We start from the raw sequence: 16446 nt of genomic DNA on the forward strand, positions 1-16446 counted from the left end.
ATAGTGGAGGTTAGCAGTGGTTATTTTATCCGGCTCTGATACAGATGGGAGGCTGTCTCCCGGAGATTTCTACTTGGAATAGGAGAGTAAGCCATGCGAGAAATAGCTCAATGAGTGTCTGTGCCAAGCCATGTGCTACACACACTGAGCCACCACCACCGCCGCTGCTGATGTCTGCACCATAGGCGTGCACTAACCTCCCAGCCACACGTTGACTACTCTAGAAGACTAAATACAAGCATAAGGTGGTCTTAAAAAAAAAAATGTAATTTCCAAGTATTAAAAATGTCACCCGCGTGTTTTTCAGAATTCTGGTTGCTGTAAAACATAAGGCAGCATTCAGTAGCATGTTGTTTTCTTAGGAAAATCTTTTAGAGCAGTTATTGGTGCATCAGCTTTTATAGTCTTGAATGAACAAATCTATTTATATGTTCCATCTTTATTCTAGAATTAAAGGGGTATTCCACACGAACATAACTTTTAATATGTTGCTGCCCATGGTGAGAGGAACAATTCCTCCCATACTTGTTATTATCTATTCAGTCTCCTTCCCCCAGTTCTGAGCTGCTGCTTTCTGTTGAAGACGCAAAAATTTGTGTGTTTTTCTCTCTTCCTCCTCCCCCCTCCCTTCCAAGATGGAAGGCCAGATAGTCAGTATGGGGGCGGGGTAACAGTCTTACCGGACAGTTCGGCAAACGTCTAACTGCACCGAAATGGTGCTGAGGATGAAGGTAAGAGACCTATCTTCATCCTCGGCATCTCCTGTGCAATAGGGGGCTATCAGCTGGTTACAGTTATCTAACCTGCTGATAGTTTTCCTTTAACAACTATCTAATATCAGTATGAAATGTGAATTGTAGCTGAGAAATCCGCTTTGGTGGCTGATGCGCACTTTCAGAATTGGTTGAGTCCGGTGAATTTCCCAGCTCTTAGGAAAGCACTTTCCCGCTTCTCATCTCCCCAGTCGTTTCCTGTCATTCTTTGATAATACAGAGGCATGTGCTGCTCCTACTTCCACTACCTTTGTTTATTTCCTTCCCCGCTCTTATTTATGGAACAAAAGCCACTTCTCCGCACATACTGCGAGGGGGATAGGGGGATACAATGGCGTTATCTACGCCGCACAGCGCTAACATTCAGGCACACTTTCATTTGGCTATGTTTGCTTTGTGTACGGTACATTAAACACTGTATACAAAAACGGGGATTCTTACCTTATCTTTTTGTAGAGGAAACTTGTTGCCTAGATTCAGAGCTCGTTCTATTCCGGTTCTGTATAATGATGAAGTATAGGCCTAACCAGGGGAACTTTGAAAGTCTGTTTAAAAAAAAAAATAAATCAGCCAGTTCTTTCTCCTATAGATATTCACACACAAATTTTCTGAACTGCGGAATGGCTGAAATGTATTAACCCCTTAATGACCACCAATAAGCTTTTTAACAGCGGGCCTAGAATAAGGCAGTGTGGGTCACCTGTGCAAAAATTGCCAGAGCTCGGCTCAAGCACCCGGCCAGCGTTACCTGTCATCATGATACCGACAGGCTGTATGGGAGCTTTAATACATTGCACTAGATGACTAGAGTTTTGTATTTCAGTAGTGATCTGATCACTGGAAAAGTCCCTTTGTGGGAAATAAAAAAAAAAATTGTACATAAAAAGTAATAAAAAAAAAATCCCTATAAAATAAACAATACTTTTCCCTGTCCCTTTTTTCTAAATAAAACATTTAAAAAAAATGCATATTAGGCATCACCTGAACAATAAAATATACTTTTCTATCTCGCATAGTGAATGCTACAAAAAAAATGCTAGGAATGCTGTATTTTGTTAATCTGCCTCCCCCAAAAAAATCTGTAAATAAAAAAAAAAAAAAAAAAAAGGGTTCCAAAATGGTACCGATTGTAAGTACAACTTGTCCCACAAAAATAAGCCATATATGGCTATGTTGTTTGGAAAATAGAAAAGTTACACCGCCTAAGAGGCGGCCATGGAGAGAAGGAAAAAAGTTTAGAGCATTAGGGCCCAAAATGTGTGTTTGGGGAAAGGGTTAAAAGTAAAGTTGTTTTTTTTTTTTTTTTTTTTTAGCGGCTGATACCTGACAATCTTCTGACCACTGACATTACTGTTCTGAGTGACCAAAGCTCAGGAGGGCCTAGACATGGCATGTCAGTGTGTATTGCTCCTTGAAGGTTATGGGTTGTTTTATTGTTTATTTAATTTTTTCTGAATGCAAAATGAGGACACTGGGGGAGCGCGGACAGGAAAGCATAGGTTCTTTTATTTTATTTTCTATGTCTATTAAAATGTGCGGCCTCCATCTTTACAAACTCATTACCGAACTTTGCGAAAAGTTTGGTTCCGTAACAAACCAAAATTGTTGTAACGTTTCTAACAAGTCTCGGTCCGATCATCTCTAGATGGGACAGTATAAAGCAGGGATGGGGAAACTTCAGCCTTCCAGCTGTTGCCAATTTACAACTCCTATCATGTAAAGCTTTGGCTGCCCAGGCAAGATGGGAATTGTAATTTTGCAACAGCTGGAGGGCCGAAGGTTCCCTACCCCTGGTATAAAGGGTGCTGCCTCAAGAGCGTCTGTGCAAGTTGCCTTAAGCTATTATGAAGAATAAAAAACTTCTAGATGAGGCCTGAATCTATGGGATGCCAAGCTCTCTAGGTATTTTAGTAGTTCTGATATAATAATGTCGTACTGGGCTGGGCAAGCATGCTGTGGCTTCTGGAACATTTCATTAAAAGTAAGTCTGTATGTGGGAGTCAAGAGACATTAGGTTATTTAGTAAAACAACAAACTCCATCTGGAAGTCCTCAGCGGTCCCGTGACCTCAGTACGCTTGCCAGTTCCCATGATATAAAAACATTGGTATCAGTGGAAGAAAACACATTTGCCCACAGGGTAAATAAGATAATATGGACTGTGGTATTATCTCCCACCGTAATTACCCAGATAATGCCAGCTACATAGCGCCACTGTCTTTGTGTAGAATCCAAACTCCTATGGCCCGATTACACAGGACGGTTAGTGTGTGAATTATCGTTATAAACGATAATCGTTTTGTGTAAATGCAGGCAACGATCAAATGACCAAAGAGAAATCGTCTTCAATCGTTTGATGCTGACACCAAAATCCATTGTTAATCGTTCACTGTAATTCCCCATTTGTTCACTAATCGTTCAGTGTAATTCCCCATTGTTCCTTCATTTGCTGCGGTCAGATCGAGTAAACGATCGTAGTAAGTAACAACAATCGTTCTGTGTAATATGGTGAACGATTTCTGGTAGCTCTCGTTTGCCATCGTTAATCATTAAAAACTGCTTTGTCTAATAGGACCCTTGACGTGTGTGTGTGTGTGCGCGCGCGTTTGTGTTTTTTTGTCCCCCCCCCCCCTTATATTTGTGACGTCTGTCACATATTTGTCACAAAAGTTCTGCTAGGTGTTTTTTTTTTTTATTGATCTTTGTTAGTATAGTTGGCATCTGTTGGCTCTTTGTTTGTTTCTCCCCCTACATAAGACATTTTAATCGATCTCAAAGGGGGTTTGTTTTTCTCCGTTAACTTTACGATGTGACCCCAGACAAGCAATACACTTCATTGACTTTACAAGGTTGGCTTTGTCCGACACTGACTAGCAGGATGTGAATGTGCCCATTAGCTTCTATAAATGAACCCTGAAAGTGAATAGTTTAAAATGTTAAATTCACGTCCGTTCTTACTGAATGGCTGTCAACTAAAGGCAAATAACGACCCAATTTGTTGTTCGTACAATTACGGCCCTTGGTTTAAAATAACTGCTGTTGTTCAAAGTTAGATGACTCGTCCAATAAAAACAGCCACCATTTTGATGGTGTGGGAACATGGCCTAAAGATCCCCATACACTTTATACCTTTTTTTGGAGGATAGTGTATGGGGCTCCTCTGAACGCCCACTCAGTTGATGTCTGGTGTGATGGAAAATCACAATCCGACTTCTTTGCTAAAGCCCCCATTACACGCGGCGGCAGCAAGCGGGTAAGTGCAGGGGAGGCTGCAGGGAGCTGTTGGGGGCGGCTGCCCAGTTAATAGCTAGATCATCTGGGCAGCCCAAAAAGGATAGCGGCGGTCTGCTGCTGCTGCTTCTATTCTGTAAAGCGACGGCAGCAGATCGCTGCTATTGCAGTCATTTGTCTTTCAACATGTTGAAAGACAAACGACAGCGACGATCAGCCGACATCGTTCCTGTCGGCTGATTGTTGCCTTCTATTACACGGGACGATTATCGTCTGTTCTGTGTAATAGGGCCTTTACCCCTCACCTTAGTAAACACAGGAACAATTGGCCGTGCCAAACGTTCCTCTGTATGGAGAGGACGTGAGAGAACTGATGGCCAGACTATCCTTCTGTGACTTCAAGGGGTTATCCATCACTACTATCTATCGTCTTTTTTTCTTCCATAGACAACATCGGTCTTGTCTCCAGGTCAGGTGCGGTTTACAATTAGGTTCCATTCACTTCAACGGAACTGAGTAGCAAAACCTGCACCCAAACTGGAGACAAGACCGGTGCTGTCTCTGGAAGAAAGTGGCCATGTTTTAGTAATGCTGGATAACACCTTTAAATGGTGTAGCATAGCTGTCCTAAACATGCTGTTTATTGGCAGCTGTAGGTCAGCATCATGCCGGCACATAGACATAGTGAGTACATTTACAGATCAATGCAGGTTGCACTTTCTTCTAATAAAAACGTCCTCCATAAACAGAGCTCAGATGGAGGCCGACGTAATGTAATCCTGTTAATGAACTCCACAACCATTGTGTCTATAGAATGCGGAACATCTTGTCCAGTTATAAGACAAGAACCCCCTGCAATTCAAAGGGAATTCCAGTGCAGTATTAACCCCTTGGTGCCATAAAGTGCTGACCTCTTTTTGTCGTCCTTAAGCATTGGCCAGTCATTAGCCCTTTTACTGTCACTTGGATGTACGGCCTCTCGTCGCATGTAACACAAAAAAGCTTCAATGATCTTCTAAATATAGATGTCTGATCCTTTCAGAATGAATGTGATTCCTTTGTGCGGCACTGAGGAGGTGACATTGTATCGACCTCTCCCAGCCACAGTGGAAATTCTCATAGATCCTGGATGTTAGGCTATTCCATCTATTATGTGGATGATATTGGACCGTTCTCTTATACACCACATTGGGTGATACCTTTTTCTACAGTCCTGTTCTTTCCAGATTGAGCATAGTTTTGTAGGACCATCGGTGGAATTATATGAAGGAAGATCTATTTTAGTATTTTCTTTTATTGGTCATTATTAATGGAGCCCATGGAGCCTCTTTGAAGAGTCTTGAAACACAGGACTAGCCAGATATCCCTTTGGGAAGGACCCAACCAAGGGGTGGCTCCTGTAGGAAAACCACCATATTAAGTGGCCCTATAAGTAAATGTAATGACAAGGGAAAAACCAAGGCTAGGTAACCATCCACATACAGCTGTTTCGGGGTGTTGCTCCTCATCAGTGTGGAGCAGGATTCTGGCTAGGTGGAGGCAATGCCTAGTAGAACCATAAGAGAAACAGATCACTGATCTCAGGGAGACCAGCCAAACCACAATACTGCCGGCTGCTAGTGAAAGCGCTCAATGCAGTGAAATCCTAGGTATCCATCCTCCTTTGGCTGGGTCCTTCCCGGAGGGCTAGTCCTGTGTTTCGAGACTCTTCGATGAGGCTCCACAGGCTCTTCTTTTGCATGTTCATGTTTCCAAGGGGGCAATGCACCTAGGATTTCACTGCATTGAGCGCTTTCACAAGCAGCCAGCAGTGTTATTGTTTAGTTGTTGGTCTCCCGGAGATCAGCGATCTGTTTTTCTTATTCGGAATTTGTGGCATGGACACACCAATAGTCTATGGGATCTGTATTTTTTGCGGATGTTACTTGTGTGATGGATTGGACCTGCAATTCTAGCTAGTGTCATCGTTTTTACTAGAGATGATGGAATCTACAGTAGGAACAAAGGAAATCACTTTGTTCCTATCAGGATTCTGCTCATCAGAAGTCTTTGAAGTCTGCTCCACTCCCTGCCGCTCCTCCCTGGGTGCTGGGAAAAGATGGATCCACACCTGGGAAACTTCTCCCAGTTTCCCAGGACTGGATCCTCCTTTTCCCAGCACCAGGGGCGGATAGGAACAAAGTGATACCCTTAGTTCCTTCTGCCGCTCATCTTTAATTTTGACCATTTCTCTAATTTTTACATATTCTTTCCACTTTTATGGATCCGCAAGAAATATGCAAGTAATGGATGGTACTACTGATACACTGTGGACAGATTTTTGCAGATTACGGAGAGAAAATTGCAGATTCGAAATATGGTCTATAAAAATATATAGATGGCGACTTGAAGCCACTTCTTCTCCCTATGACCACACTGTGCCAGCTGGATACTGATTCTCTGCCTTCACATATACATAGAGCTTGTCATCAAGGCTTTTGCCGAAACGCGTCAACCTGATGTGTTTTTATCTTCTGCACTTACTGTATGTTCTGATCTCAATAAAGAAGAATTTTTTTACTGGTATCCTGAGAGCTGGACGTCCCCTACATATGGCCAAGCTTCTGTTCCGGATTTTCCGTGCACCCAGGCCTAGTGCCAGTGGGTGAGCTTACCCATCTCCATGTTTCTGCATTCACATATACTATTACGTAACATGAGCAGAAAAGTCAGTCATAGGAAGTATACAGGATGCCGTGTAGTAGAGCTGGATTTGTTGGGCAACAACAGCATATGTGTTATGTTACACCCACCTATATAGTACAATAGGTTCCAAAGGTCCTGGCGTAGCATTTGATCAGGGCGGTTACCGGCAGCAATAAATAAGTAGTTGTATAACACAGAAGATAAGGGTGTGGCGGGAGTCTCGGCTGCCGCCTTCTGCATTGATACGGGGCCTTCAGATGCCGCAGGCACTGAGCACAATGAGCTGCTTTGTGTATAGCCTCTGTACTATTAATAAACCCTGGCTGGAGTATCATCTTCATTTACAAGGTCTCATCAGCCTCCTGGGCTTCTGTTATATGAGTAGCAATAAAATAATAGTAATATTAGCAATAACTTATCAATAAGGGGGGTTGTCCAAATGAACAACGCATTTAAGTGCGACAAGTCTCTCAATGATGGGACGCTACTGGCGACTCTTCTTGTCACTGTATCAATGGGCCATTCTATATAACAAAGACCTAGAAGAACACTCTGTTAAAGGGGTACGCCAGAAAAAAAATCAGCCAGTCTCTAAAAGTTATACAGATTTGTAAATGACTTCCGTTTAAAAATCTTAAACCTCCCAGAATTTATCAGCTGCTGCATGTCCTGCAGGACGTGGTGTATTCTCTATTCCAGTGTGACACTGTGCTCTCTGCTGCCACCTCTGTCCATTTCAGGAACTGCTCAGAGCAGGAGCAAATAACCATAGAAAATCTCTCCTGCTTTGGACAGTTCCTGTTTCGGACAGAGGTGGCAGCAGAGAGCACTGTGTCAGACTGGAAAGAATAAACCACTTCCTGTAGGACATACAGCAGCTGTTAAGTACTGGAAGATTTTTGATTAGAAGTAAATTACAAATCTGTATATTTTTTTGACAGCAGTTGATTTGAAAACATTTATTTTTCATCTGAAGTGCCACTTTAATAGATTGTAGCAAGCATGGCACTCCTTCTGATGTCACACCTATATGCCCTCATTATCTGAAGCAGCATCAACCTATTTTCATGGCTTATTTACTGGATATAACTACTATTCTCTTTTGAGACGTTCATCAGATCTATTCCTGGGAACGTTGGATGTAAGAAATATGGGCTGACGTTAAACCTCCCACTCCTGAATGTAAATCTGCCTAGTTACACAGATATAAAGAGACTGTACAACAACAGAGGGAGATTATCAGCATACAGTATATAGGCAGATATCCCTTTAATGCGACCTGGGTTACAACCCCTGTAAGAGCTACAAAAACTGCTATGAGGGGTTATATGGTCATTGTAGTTTGCAGTTAGCTCCCTCTATTTAATAGCTATGAGAACTGTAATATGTTTGTTTGGAAATCACTTGTACCAAAAATAATTCCTTAACTAAAAAAAAACTTCTTTTCAAACCACTAACTACTGCCTGTTGTTAGGTAGCAGCAGAGAGATCAGGACAGAACATAGAAAATGAAGGTGAAGCTTAGGTTAAACTTAAGAGAGGGTCTGGACTGTGAATATTCTTTGTTATTTATATTTGCCTCCCCCAGAGGGTCCACACTGTGCCTGAAAGGTAATGCCAAGGCTTCCCTCTTATCTGTGACCATCCATAAAGTTCTGTGCTGCTTTCTTTATTATCCCTTTCTCAATGTAATTTCTTTAGAAAGTACAGGTACGCTATAACTTAGAGACTTTGTCAGCAGGTTTAGGCTGTCCTATCTCAGGGTAGCATAAACTAGTGACAAAGAAGCTGAACAGAATGATGCATCACTTACATTGTTCTGTGCAGCTGATTTTGAGATCTCCTGAATAACATGGACAATAAGTAGTCCTCTCCATTATGTGCATGAGGCCCAGTAGTCCTGGATATTCATGAGAAGCTGAAAACTCCACCCACCAGCTGCTGATTGGCAGTTATCATTCCATGCTGTGTATAGGCAGCCAACTGTCAATCAGTAGCTGGGGGGAGGGGTTTGGCAAGAATCCTATTCTCCTGCATATTAGGAGAACGGCTGAACAGAATGATGTAAGTAATACACCAATCTGTTCAGCATTTCTGTCACTAGTTTATGCTGCCTGCCCTCATTTAGGTGGAATAAACCTAGTGACAGATTCCCTTTGTTTGCTGGGCGTCATAGCAGTTGTATTAAAAATTGTTATCGCACAAGCTTATCAATGCTACATATTGCTGTATATTGTATGTACACACCACATTCTCTCACCGTGAGATCACAACCACAAATGTCGGCAATGTCTCAGACCTATACAATGCTCGTGGCTTTACTACTCCTGTGTGATCCCATGCGGATTACTGCATAATACATCACCATTAAGTTTAAATTCCTGTTTGCGTCAACAAGTTTAACATGTCTGTTGGGTTTTAGGTTGCAGTCTGGTAACAGGAGTTTATGGGAGAAATTATACATTAGCAGCCGATCCTGCGCCTTGTCCCACCCAGTCTGCTCCATCCCTGTCTAAGTAGGTTACAGTAGAGGCTGGCAGCTCCGCCAGTTGAGTAGCTGTTACAAGCTCCATCGACTTTATGGGATGTGCGGTGTATTTAAGGGACGTTCTATTTCTGGAAGTTTTTATAACACTTATTAAATCTGTAAAATGTGGCAGAACTTGGTGTGTACTTTTTATAATGTATTTTTCTCTCTTTTATATCCAATGTAAAATATGGTGGCAATCTACTGTTGCTAGAGAGGAGTGCATTGTGGGTAGCAAGAAGCGTAGTAGAGCTAAGTTTATAGTAAAGTGCATATAAAATGAAATGTTGCAGGGATAACTATTGTAAACCCAGTATATAAGACGTGTAGCACTGTGTGAACTTATGGATAGCAATATATGCTTTAAAGGGGAACTCTGGTGACATTTTTTTCTTTCAGATCAACCGGTGTCAGAAATATACATAAATTTGTAATTTATTTCTATTTAAAATTCTTAAGTCTTCCAGTACTTATCAGCTGCTGTATGACAGGAAGTGGTGTATTCTTTCCAGTCTGACACAGTGCTCTCTGCTGCCGCCTCTGTCCATGTCAGGAACTGTCCAGAGCAGGAGAGGTTTTCTATGGGGATTTGCTGCTGCTCTGGACAGTTCCTGACAGTTCCTGACAGAGGTGGCAGCAGAGAGCACTTTGTCAGACTGGCGCTGTACTGCAGGACATACAGCAGCTAATAGGTACTGGAAGACTGGAGATTTTTAAACAGTAGTAAATTAAAAATCTGTATAACTTTCTGAGACCAGAGGATCTGAAAAAACAAAAAAGATCCCCTTGAAGTGTAGTAAAAGTCTGAGACTTTGGCTCGGTCGATGCGGACAGACCCCCACCAAATACTGACTTCTATCTATGACATGAGGTTGTCTGAAAGTTGGAGTAAACTTAACATTTGCCGAACTTTTTGCTACTTTTTGTTCTCTACTCTTATATATTTTCTCATTGACTTTCCAGGCACAACATAAAGACAAGTTCATTGAAGAACGCTATGGTAAATACAACATCAGCGACCCCCTGCTTGCCCTCCAGAGGGACTATGAGGTCCTCAAGGAAGATAATCATGGACAGAAGCCGCCCCCTGTGTGCTCCAATCCCTTGTACGTCTTGAGTGAAGTGATGAAACAATGCAAGACAATGCAGGAGCGGATGCTGGCTCAGCTGGCCGCGGCCGAGAACAGGCACAGAAAGGTGAAGGTTTGATATACGATCATATTATCTCTCTTCCACTTGGGTGTCCTGGCAGTACCTCAGGGCTTTTAACTCTGCAAAATCAGCAAGAAAAGTTTCCTTTAAGGGCCTGGAGGAGCTCTGAGGTGTCAGTCATGTCTGTATCAGTCATGATTGTCTGTATACTACAGGCTCTGTGTAGACTTGAAGCTTCGGGTCCACGAGGAATCTCCTCTAAGGCCTCCTGGATGTGTCTGAGCCTTGTCAGCCGGATGGAATGTCAAGCACTTTGTGATGTCACCTCCTCAGCTTTGTTTATTCCTGAGGCGTACCATAGACGTGACCTCTCTACAAAAGAGCGCTATTCTTCAAAGGTCACAATGAGTTAATCCCCCACAGACTGCCATCATCATGTTATCCACCAAAACGGCAGAACTTGTCCTCACTCTTCCAGTATATTGCTAGAGGAAAACATTTAAATTTTTAAAATCAGAATAAAAAGCAGAATAAATACTTCTCTATAGTTCTCTTACTTTGTGATCAGGCTCCTCCCTGATCACCCCCCTGGGGATGATCTATAGGACCATACATGCAGGAGATTGGTTACATGCTCCTCCCATTGGGTTCTCCATAGGACCATACATACAGAAGAGTGGTCACATGCTCCTCCCTCGGGGTTCTCCATAGAAACATACATGCAGGAGAGGGGTCACATGCTCCTCCCTCGAGGTTCTCCATAGAAACATACATGCAGGAGAGGGGTCACATGCTCCTCCCTCGGGGTTCTCCATAGAAACATACATGCAGGAGAGGGGTCACATGCTCCTCCCTCTGGGTTCTCTATAGGAACATACATGCAGGAGAGTGGTCACATGCTCCTCCCTCTGGGTTCTCTATAGGAACATACATGCAGGAGAGTGGTCACATGCTCCTCCCTCGGGGTTCTCTATAGGAACATACATGCAGGAGAGGGGTCACATGCTCCTCCCTCTGGGTTCTCTATAGGAACATACATGCAGGAGAATGGTCACATGCTCTTCCCTCTGGGTTCTCTATAAGAACATACATGCAGGAGAGTAGTCACATGCTCCTCCCTCGGGGTTCTCTATAGGAACATACATGCAGGAGAGTGGTCACATGCTCCTCCCTCTGGGTTCTCTATAGGAACATACATGCAGGAGAGTGGTCACATGCTCCTCCCTCTGGGTTCTCTATAGGAACATACATGCAGGAGAGGGGTCACATGCTCCTCCCTCGGGGTTCTCTATAGGAACATACATGCAGGAGAGGGGTCACATGCTTTTCCCTCTGGGTTCTCTATAAGAACATACATGCAGGAGAGTAGTCACATGCTCCTCCCTCGGGGTTCTCTATAGGAACATACATGCAGGAGAGTGGTCACATGCTCCTCCCTCTGGGTTCTCTATAGGAACATACATGCAGGAGAGTGGTCACATGCTCCTCCCTCGGGGTTCTCTATAGGAACATACATGCAGGAGAGGGGTCACATGCTCCTCCCTCTGGGTTCTCTATAGGAACATACATGCAGGAGAATGGTCACATGCTCTTCCCTCTGGGTTCTCTATAAGAACATACATGCAGGAGAGTAGTCACATGCTCCTCCCTCGGGGTTCTCTATAGGAACATACATGCAGGAGAGTAGTCACATGCTCCTCCCTCGGGGTTCTCCATAGAAACATACATGCAGGAGAGTGGTCACATGCTCTTCCCTCTGGGTTCTCTATAGGAACATACATGCAGGAGAGGGGTCACATGTTCCTCCCTCTGGGTTCTCTATAGGAACATACATGCAGGAGAATGGTCACATGCTCTTCCCTCTGGGTTCTCTATAAGAACATACATGCAGGAGAGTAGTCACATGCTCCTCCCTCGGGGTTCTCTATAGGAACATACATGCAGGAGAGTGGTCACATGCTCCTCCCTCGGGGTTCTCCATAGGAACATACATGCAGGAGAGTGGTCACATGCTCTTCCCTCGGGGTTCTCTATAGAAACATACATGCAGGAGAGTGGTCACATGCTCCTCCCTCTGGGTTCTCTATAGGAACATACATGCAGGAGAGTGGTCACATGCTCCTCCCTCGGGGTTCTCTATAGGAACATACATGCAGGAGAGTGGTCACATGCTCCTCCCTCTGGGTTCTCTATAGGAGCATACATGCAGGAGAGTGGTCACATGCTCCTCCCTCGGGGTTCTCTATAGGAACATACATGCAGGAGAGGGGTCACATGCTCCTCCCTCTGGGTTCTCTATAGGAACATACATGCAGGAGAGTGGTCACATGCTCCTCCCTCGGGGTTCTCTATAGAAACATACATGCAGGAGAGTGGTCACATGCTCCTCCCTCGGGGTTCTCTATAGGAACATACATGCAGGAGAGTAGTCACATGCTCCTCCCTCGGGGTTCTCCATAGAAACATACATGCAGGAGAGTGGTCACATGCTCCTCCCTCGGGGTTCTCTATAGGAACATACATGCAGGAGAGTGGTCACATGCTCCTCCCTCGGGGTTCTCTATAGGAACATACATGCAGGAGAGTGGTCACATGCTCCTCCCTCGGGGTTGAGTGCCGGGCAGGATGGTATAGCAATTGGCGGAGCTTCCTATAGGATCACCGAGGGGTATAGTGGGGGGTATCTCTTTATAGTGTCATTGTTATATAGACAGTCAACAGTTTTCAGCATTTGGGGTCTACAGAAAATGGGATCCATAGATCTTTCTGTAGAATCTGCAGAAAATAAGAAAAGCTCTGACCAATCAAAACTTATAAAGTGTTGTATTGATTATGGGAACTTAGCTCCAGCTCCATTTTTCCACTCTTCATGACAGTAAGTAATATCCACACTTACACAACTCTAAAGCACTCATATTATACACGCAACTATACCTGCACAACTCACAACTACACCCGAATCACCAAAACACACACAGCCCTGCAATGTCTGCATACACACACAACCCTGCTACATGCTTCTGGGTACATTTTTTAATAGAGCTCCTTTTACTTGTTGTGGGAAGCTGGATGTGACTGGCACATTGCATCCAGCTTCCCACAAAACCTGCCTTGCATCGATCACACATCAGAACAGAGCGTAGAGAGGACTGTGCAGCAGTGAATGGCTGCACCGCTTCCTCAGTGCTCAGGTACTGTACTGAATCAACACTCCATCCGTTCACTTGGGAAGCAGTCTGACACTGTCGGCCGCACTGACTGCAGACCATAGAACACAGGCACTTTTAAAGTGTTCTTGCTAAATAGTGTGTCTTATAGTCCGAAAAATACGGTTAAATATTCGTCTGGCTCTGTCTTGGAATGTGTTTGCTGTTTATTTGCCTTCCTCGTACTGGCCTAACAGGTTAGTTATGTGTCATCTGAGCCGTCGTATTATCGTCTGGGAAAAGGAATTCAGCCGGAAGTGTTTACAGAAATAGCCAACATTGTAATGTATTGGGAGATTAACGCAGCACGCCACTTGTGTAGTGTGGAAAAAAAAAGACGAGGTTTTAGCGGCCTCACACAGATTTTGGCGAGAATTTGTGTTGCTTCTCTTGAATTATGAACACTTTATGCAGATTTTCCCTGTGGATTCCCGTGCTGATTAATTACCTGATCTTTATATATTGACAACCTATTCCGCAGAGCTGTACACAGATTATATCATCGGTCAGTTCAGGTTCTGTTGTAATTTAGGATTCTAGTGCTGCAAGGAAACTGTCCATTCTATAAAGTAAAGTCTTAAAGGGAAAATCTAGCAAAAAAACATTTCTTTCAAATTATTTGGTGTCAGAAAGTTATATAGTAATTTACTTGTAGTTAAAAAAAAAAAATCTTCAGTCTTCCAGTACTTATCAGCTGCTGTATACCCTGCAGGAAGTGGTGTGTTTTTTTTCCCAGTCTGACAGTGTCTCCTCTGTCCGTGACAAGAATCCAGAGCAGGAGAAGTTTTCTATGGGGATTTGCTCCTGCTCTGCACAGTTCCTGACATGGACAGAGGTGGCAGCAGAGAGCACTGTGTCAGACTGGAGAGAATACACCACTTCCTGCAGGACATACAGCAGCTGATAAGTATTGGAAGACTTGGAATTCTTAAATAGAAGTAAATTACAAATCTATATAACTTTCTGACACCAGGGAATTTGAAAGAGTTTTCCATACAAATTAGTTAAAAGCCAGTCAACCCTACCAATTTCAGCAGTAAATGAGAACAGAGCCCCCCCCCCCCATCTCCCTTTAAACCAAATAAAACTTTTCATACATCTTTGTGACTTATCAAAAGTAATTTTAAGTGACAGTGTTGCTTGTAATGAACCGCTATTTTTATTTATTTTTTTTTGCATTAATAAGTTAAATATTAATACAGACCTTTTCATTCAAATTTTAGTTCTAGATCAAAACCGAATGCAGGGAGCTCTTTTCGAGTTTGCTTTTCATTATTTTACACTGTTACTACTTGGGCGCCCTCTAGTGTAACTTCTGCAGATTGCAAGGAAAGAAACAACATAGCCACATCTCCCCAATCATAGTGATTCAATGCATTACTACAGTGCACCAGTGGCTCGGAGCGTGCCATAGCACTGCTGCTACAAGGAAAACACCACCTCATAACACTTTAATGTAGCTACTGGCACCATATGGCAGGCAGTGGACACTACACTTAGTCATAAAGCAGTCATGTCCAAACTTTTTTCGAAGAGTGCCAAATTTGATGAAGTGAACATGTGCGAGGGCCGACCATTTTACATGCTACATGCTATATGCTTTATAACACAGGCAGATAATAGCAAGCTGGATACCTGGGGGGCCGTAAAAGTTCGGAACGCTGGCCGCAAATGGCCCTCCGGCCGGACTTTGGACATGCCTGTCATAAAGGAATAATTCCTCCTCACTTGTTCCCAGTATCCAGATCTTTTAGTTCCAGATATATAACAATGGCAATGGAACGCTGCATAAAATCTGCAGATCCTGTTCATGTGAATGGAGATTGTATGGGAAAAATGTTAACTGCCTACAGCCCAAATGTTTCTTTACAAGCCATCTCTCCCTGGCTGCAGGTGATCCTAGACCTGGAGGAAGAACGGAGGAGGCACGCTCAGGATGCGGCTGATGGGGACGATGTGACCTACATGCTAGAGAAAGAGAGAGAGCGGCTAGCCCAGCAGGTGACCATGCTTTCTTATTAATTTCATTGGTTTTGCATGATAGAAACCTATCTATATTGTATATATTTGTTTTATCCCTTTTATTTATATTTTCTTTGTGCTTAAGGTAGCTCCATCAGTCTATTTAGTTGACAGATAATTGGGTCACCATGTACTCAGTTTAACCCCAAACAGCAGAGCGATGCCTAAAAGTCAATTTTTGTACAAGACAACGTGTTCTTTTACAGCTTACTTATGTTTATGCAGCTTGTGGTTAAAATAACCCTTTGTCTGTTAGTGATCACAAATTATGAGCGCCGCTGGTCACATCACATGTCACTACAGCGAGGTCTTGAAAAACACCTTTTAACACATAGAAAGGGGGAAAAAAATAATAATAATAATAATATTTTTTTTCTATTAACTATTTAATTTTATTTTTAATTATTTGCATTATTATTCATCTTGTGTACAGTTCTTTTAAACTTATTTGATTGTTCTTGTGGAAGCCTGGATATAAGATACTTACGGATTTGTACAGTCATTGTCTCTCCTTGTTTGCTTTTTAGAGCTCACTCACCATTACAACTTTCCTTACCCTGTCATGTCCTTGCCTGAATTTGTATCATGTCAACATTACTCCATGCTTTTGAGTGACTGTATGTGTCAATATAGTCACTACTTGACTAATTACAGATCAATATATTTAGAATACTCCTGTAAAAAAAATATTTTAAATAAGCTGATGTAATTTAAAAATCTCAAACCTTCCATTACTTATCAGCTGCCGTATGTCCTGCAGGAAGAGGTGTATTCTTTCCAATCTGACACTGTGCTCTCTGCTGCCACTTCTGTCCGTGTCAGTAACTGTCCAGATCAGTGGCAAATCCCCA

At 43.0% G+C, this 16446-nt stretch overlaps 1 protein-coding gene and 1 long non-coding RNA gene across 2 annotated transcripts in view; one reads left to right on the forward strand and one right to left on the reverse strand.

The window, feature by feature from the left end:
• The window catches only part of CTTNBP2NL (CTTNBP2 N-terminal like), a 69221-nt gene that overhangs the window by 40754 nt on the left and 12021 nt on the right, over positions 1-16446 (forward strand). The window contains exons 3-4 of the mRNA XM_069946048.1: positions 10179-10412; positions 15467-15574. Coding sequence (XP_069802149.1) covers positions 10179-10412; positions 15467-15574 — 342 coding nt within the window. The remainder of the gene's footprint in view (positions 1-10178; positions 10413-15466; positions 15575-16446) is intronic.
• Positions 1-16446, reverse strand: part of LOC138768038 (uncharacterized) — a 61107-nt gene that overhangs the window by 22082 nt on the left and 22579 nt on the right. Inside the window, exon 2 of the long non-coding RNA XR_011358926.1 lies at positions 1215-1318. This is a non-coding gene — a long non-coding RNA (uncharacterized lncRNA). The remainder of the gene's footprint in view (positions 1-1214; positions 1319-16446) is intronic.

The sequence above is a fragment of the Dendropsophus ebraccatus genome, chromosome 11 (genome assembly GCF_027789765.1).
Source record: "Dendropsophus ebraccatus isolate aDenEbr1 chromosome 11, aDenEbr1.pat, whole genome shotgun sequence".
NCBI classification, from domain to species: domain Eukaryota; kingdom Metazoa; phylum Chordata; class Amphibia; order Anura; family Hylidae; genus Dendropsophus; species Dendropsophus ebraccatus.